Source organism: Hydra vulgaris, chromosome 03 (assembly GCF_038396675.1).
Source record: "Hydra vulgaris chromosome 03, alternate assembly HydraT2T_AEP".
NCBI classification, from domain to species: Eukaryota; Metazoa; Cnidaria; class Hydrozoa; order Anthoathecata; family Hydridae; genus Hydra; species Hydra vulgaris.
In genome coordinates, this window is record NC_088922.1 from 64370224 (window position 1) to 64376505 (window position 6282).

At 30.6% G+C, this 6282-nt stretch overlaps 1 protein-coding gene across 1 annotated transcript; it reads right to left on the reverse strand.

Annotated features, from left to right (window-relative positions):
* Positions 1-1465: 1465 nt before the first annotated feature.
* LOC136077809 (uncharacterized) lies at positions 1466-5785 on the reverse strand. The gene is made up of 4 exons (XM_065791966.1): positions 5476-5785; positions 2444-5178; positions 2018-2285; positions 1466-1823 (listed from the first exon to the last, which is right to left on the reverse strand). Exons 1-3 carry the CDS (start codon positions 5623-5625, stop codon positions 2132-2134), a joined length of 3039 nt encoding a protein of 1012 aa, XP_065648038.1. The 5' UTR covers positions 5626-5785; the 3' UTR covers positions 1466-1823; positions 2018-2131.
* Between the last annotated feature and the right edge of the window lie 497 nt (positions 5786-6282).

Consider the following 6282-nt stretch of genomic DNA (forward strand, 5'->3'; position numbering starts at 1 on the left):
AGATTATATTATTCAGAAAATGATAACAAGAGAATAAAAATGCTTGGTAAGAGACTTTCTTATACTTATAAATAATTAATAATATCTGCAATGAATTAAGTTTTTTATACGTAAGATCATCATGCTTTTTTTCAATAGGGCCGGTTTTGATAATCTAAAAAGTTAATTGCTTTGCATGTATAGTTTTGCAGGTTTTTGCAGCTATATTAATTTCGTTTTGTGGTTGCTGGCTCATACAATATTTGCGTACGAAAGTTGACTATGAACCAGGTTAAAGTAAAAACTTTTTCGTTATTTATTATCGAGAAAAGATCTCGGTTTATACAAAAAGTCTATTACAGAGGATATTTTTGTTTCAATAACATCAATATGATTTCTCCATGATAAATTTTCATCAAACAAAGCACCTAAATATTTGCTATATTTTTTTACGTTTAATTTCATTTTTATTAACGAGCAATTTGAGCAGCAATGGAAGACTACTTTATTGCTTTATTTTTTTCAGTCAGTTTTGTGTGGCATTTTGTTCATTAAAAGCAAAAAAAAAAGGTTTTTGAAAAATTTTAAAGTTTGACCGCCCCCCACCCCCGGTTTAAAAGTTATGCCCCTTCTACCGCCGACTTTTAAAAACTATTTAACATTAAACAGTGATTTTAGGCTAAATATGAAAATGTAATGTTTAAGTTAAACATGTTTTGTATTAATTTTGATGCCATTATAATTCGACACTAGGTTTCAGATAATATTATTAAATATGTATTACTACATTTAACTTAAGAGCCGTTTTTTCTAAGAATCAGGCAAATTCCTGAAACTGTGGAAGTGACCTCCTCCAAATTGCTTGAATTTTTTATATATTGATCAGAATATAGAAAAAACCTGTTGGGGAAAAAAACAATTTTTCGTTCACTCGGAATCTGGGCTTAAATTTTTGAGATTTTTTTAAAAATTTTTAGAAATTTAGTTTTTGCCACCTTTGAACCCATTTTTTTGGCAAGGCAAAAAGTTGCACATAGCTTTTGTAGTTAATATCAGACGTAACCCAAAAGCTCTCTCCAAAAAATATAAAAAAGTTGCGTGACACTGTGCGGTTGGCTAATTATCATAGTTCAAAAGTACAAAATCAATCAGTTTTGTCAACTTTTAATCGGAGTTAATTCTAGCGGCGAAGTGTTGCACACAATTTTTCTTTTAGGATTTGAAATTATCAAAGGTATTGAGTCTAAAAATGCAAAGAAAGTTATGTGATACCTAAGGCCTATTAATATATTAAGGCTTGAAATTGGAAAAAAATGTTTTAGTATACTTACAAAATGAACCATTACGGCAGAGGCGCTTAGTTTTGTAAAAATGTAAACATATCCAACTGTCAATACAAAAAGGTTCTAACATAATAATAAAAAAAATTCGTGTGATTTTGTCACACGCATGATATAACATGAATTAAAAACTGAACAAAAATCTAACATCAAGATAACTATATTGCTAATTAAATAAAACATAAATCAAACATTTAAATGTTTTTCCATTTAAAAATTAGTTTTTCATTTATTAATAGAGTCATTTACACACATTATCCACCACATCACACATAATTTCTACTCTGCTGCAATAAGTTTCTCTAAGAATAATGATATGACTGTATTATAGTCTTCTTCGGATAATGAATAATCGCCACAACCACTGATTAGAAAAGGAGCATTTACTAAACAGATAATTTTATCAGTTTGGTTATTTATCTCCTCGGTAGTAACTGGCCAGCGAAAAGTATTCTTCTCTTGCCCGTTAATCATACAATTAACTCTGATCCCAGTTATAGATACCTAAAAGTATTAGCGCAACATTTAAAATAATATAATAAAGAGTTTATGATTTGTTTAATTTTGCTTACATTCAATAAAACTTGTAAAGTCTTATATAATGTCATTCTGAAATTATTTTTACATTTTATTTATATTCCTTTTATTTTAGAGCACTGTTTTGTAAAACAAAATAAAAACTTGAAACTAATATATACCTTGAATAATATTACCTCCACAATATATCCAATATTCCATTGTTTTTCATATGCAACAGCAACCCAATCATTCACTTTCCATACAAAACAAATTTCTTTTGCAAGATTGGCGATCTATTCCTCATATTTATTATCATCTTCATTGTCTCCTGCCAGATTAAAGTCATCATTTTCGCCATAAACTTCTTTGTTATCGTTAACCTGACTATTTTCATTATTTTCTGTTGTCGGTTCTACCAGCTTACCTTTTCTTTTCAGGTTACTAAATCTATAACAATATCAATTGTACATATTTTTAAACATATGTAAACAAACACACAAAATTATAACTTTCACCTAAATTTTAATTTCATATTTGTAAAAGAACTATTTAACAGTCAGAAACATAATCTAATTTGCAAAAGTTTTGATAGCAACAATGCCTACCTTGAAAATAAAGATCTTATCTGTTGGCTATTTACATATTGATCGGGCGGAAGTTCTCTCCTCAGCTGCGTGTGAACCTGCTCAGGGCTCATTTTATTACCTGATTCTTCTCCACGAATAAAGTATTTATACAACAGTTCTTTCTGCTGATTTGAAAATCTAAAAGAACTTCGAACTGGTAATGCCCAACCTTGCAATAGAAAAATGTTCATGCAATGTGGTTTGTCTTTTACGGAAGCACTGTTAGAGGATGAAGAAATTGGCATATTTAGTTGTGAAGTAATTTTCATCTTATGAACAAACGAGTTGCGAACTTTATCCAATGATGTTAATGATTTCGGAACTGTATGAAGACCGGATAGCATGTGTTCTTCTAACTCAGCATCGCTTTCAAATGATAAAGTACAATTCATTTCCGTGCAAAATCTTAATGAATATAATTGCCTGTCACTTCTTTTCTGTTTTTCCTTAAGTGACTTGTTACGCTTAATTGAATTATCTGTTTTGCTATATGGCAACAACAACTTAATCGAGGGTTGAATTTTAAGATTTCCATACTCTTGTTCAATTCCCTCACCGATATTGAAATAACGCCACATCTTCATACTTTTCTCACCAAACTCAAATGAGTGATAGTTGCTAATGTTCTTAATCTTTGGTCCAGTAACTACAGTTTTATCATTGCTAATTTGAGCAACTGCTACTTTTGCATCTTTAGCGCCAAAACTATAATGCATAGCCTTGTGTATATCTTCAGCAGTCAAAAGATTATTACCAGAGTCAACGTAACTCCTTAAAATTGTCTTTACAACTGCACTCTCCCTGTCACATTGATCTTTTCCACAACAGGGTTCATTATAATCATATCTCAGCAACTTTATATCTCTCTCTTTGCATACATTGTAGATTGCTTCAGCTGAAAGATTTCCCTGATAGCAGCCGGCATTATCAGATTTGGTAAACATTTTCTTGATATGCGGTTGATCAATTCTGAATTGGTCTAAAACTGCAGTGGCTAACGAAACAACATCACCTATTCCCTGATCACACCTATACATTGAAGTAAAGTAAACACGTTTGAATAACTTTCCTGCTATTTTTATGAAGAATATATCCACATGTAAACTCATTCCTTTCTTGCCAAAATACTCTCTTTGGCCCTCTCTGTATCGAACCGGAAGAATTTTTTGACAAAAATCTTTAAGCCAGAAAGCAGTTTCATCGTTTAATTGCTTAAAAGCTTCGATTTTTGCCTTTTTCTGTTGAGAATCTCTCATCAGGTGTTTTATGTAGTTGAATACATCCTTTACAGCAATTTCCAAATCATAAATAGAATCAGCATCGTCAGAATTTTGAATTGTTAGTTCTTTGATCATGTCGATAGCTTTGCACAAATCATAGCAATCGGCACATACCACTTCTGATATCTCTGTGTTGGATTGAAGATTTTTTTCAGATGGATCTGATAAGGCATGTTTTGAGCTATGAGAAGAAATGTTTGAGTCATTGACACTACAATTGGTTTGATAACTTGTTTTCAAATACCTTTTTCCTTTTTCAAGGGCAGCTTCGAGAGATTTAGAACTAAATCTTTGTGCCAATTTTTGTAATGTTTGAAAACCATTCATGCCTGAAGCAGTAACATCATCTAATCCAGCTAAGCTTTTTCGACTTGAAGGTTTTATTGCATGCAATACTTTCCACAAACTTGAATCAGATAATGGTATATAATTGTTTTCACTACAACTTTTTCGATAGAACATGATAGCGTGGCTATATTTTGTCGTCAGTATTGCATGCACTATCTTTTGTTCTTCACCGCTGTCGTATTTTAATTTGGTTATTCCGTAAGCAACATCATGCAAAATACCGCTTGTAAATATAAAGTCTAAGAAATGTTCACACTTTGTTTGATCAAGACTAGATCGGTCGAATACTTTCTTCTCTGGAAATGCCAACCCTTTATGAGATGCATGCCATTTTCTTGCTGTTTCTATACGATGTTTGGTACACTCAAATGTGTTCATTATAAACTTTTTGGTATACTTGGTATGGTCTAATAATGAGAGGATAACTAACTTTCCCATGGAATCACTTTGCTTATATACTTTCTGAGCACGAATAATTTCAATTGGGAGAGGGCTATTTATTTCATCAACATTTTTACTGTTAAGAAAATCTATAAGTATTTCCTCTTGTCCAGGAGCAACAGCTTCCGCAAATTTTTTCTTTAATAAGTTTTCTAGGCGAACATACTTGCGTTTTAACTTATCTTTAGTAGTATCTTCCAGATATTCGAACTTCCTTTTTAATCTAAATTTTATTGGACTTGCATTAAGAACCTCAGTTACACTCTCACGGCTTCTTAGAGATTCGTCCAAAATCTCCTGTGAAACATTAATTTCACCGGGATCAAATTCTTCATCTGGAGTAGCAGGTGTCATATATGTTTGTTCTTGTTGTGTTTGTGTTTCTGTACATAAATTGGTGTTTTCGTTGACTCTAGATAAAGCAGTTTCTTGCTTTAAATGGGTAAAACACAGCATTGCACTAACTGAAAATACTTCATTGTATCGCTTTGACATTGATATGACGACATGTATTGGTGACGCCCAAATACCAAACGTGTACCGGTGAAAAGCACATATTTGTTCATCCTTTTCAAGATTTCTTTTAAGTCTATTTGCAATAAGTCCATTTTCTTCCCAAATATTATTATCGTTTAATCGCATGACCTAAAAACAATTTTTTAAACAATTATTAAGTGTGTCATTTAAAGCATTGTTTATAATCTGACTCTTCACGAAAAATGTTTACAAGTTTGAAATACATTGTTGTTATTATTAAAATACAATATTGCAAGAGTGTGATTAATTTAGTGATTATTTATTAAAAGAGTGAGGAATTAATTAAAAGAGCTATTTTTTTTTGTTTAAAGAACTTTGTCTCAAAATCTTATTGCAGAGAAGTTATAAAGTATGTAATTATAAAAATTATATTACAGTCTGCGTAAATTTAAAATACATAACTACCTTTAAGTTGATGAGGTGTTTCTTAACATCAACATCTCCCAGCTGATGAATGTAGAACATTTTGTTTATAATTTTATGTTTTTTGAATGATCCACAATTTCCTTTTGAAAAGCAACAACAGTTTTCATAAAAATATTTGTTTTGTTTCATACTCAACTAAAAACAAGTTCTATTTATGCAGTACCTATTTCTCAATAGCAATGATAAAATATCTACTCTATTTATGCAAATTTTAAAGATCGTTAAAATAAAGTTAAGACATTTTTATGGTAAAGTAAACAACCGCCCACTAACTTGTTTCTCCACAATCGTGATATCAGCGATTCTTCTTCCATTCGATCACCACAAGTTATTTGGTTATGACGTAAATTTAAATAATTTACTTCTGATCATGTATTGTTTTTTATTATTATTTATTTCAATTGTTATGATTTCTATATCATAGTCAGAAACGCTTAAATTTTTTCTTAACATTACGTGCAATGTTTTGTGTAATGCTAAATGCTAATTTTGGATGATAGAAATTTTATTGTGAGCGAAAACCTCATCTGTGTGTCCAAAAAATTATCTCTTCGTACTTAATCATTTTTAACAATTTGTACCTTTATTTTTAACTTAATATCTAAAGATCACACGAATTTTTTTTATTATTATGTTAGAACCTTTTTGTATTGACAGTTGGATATGTTTACATTTTTACAAAACTAAGCGCCTCTGCCGTAATGGTTCATTTTGTAAGTATACTAAAACATTTTTTTCCAATTTCAAGCCTTAATATATTAATAGGCCTTAGGTATCACATAACTT

Bases quoted from the DNA above. Each gene is read 5' to 3' on its own strand.
- LOC136077809 (XM_065791966.1), bottom strand. From the start codon at position 5,625: ATGAAACAAAACAAATATTTTTATGAAAACTGTTGTTGCTTTTCAAAA. The intron at 5,179-5,475 runs GTAGTTATGTAT...AATTGTTTTTAG, and splicing joins AACACCTCATCAACTTAAAG to GTCATGCGATTAAACGATAA. The intron at 2,286-2,443 runs GTAGGCATTGTT...ATATTGTTATAG, and splicing joins ATAAGATCTTTATTTTCAAG to ATTTAGTAACCTGAAAAGAA.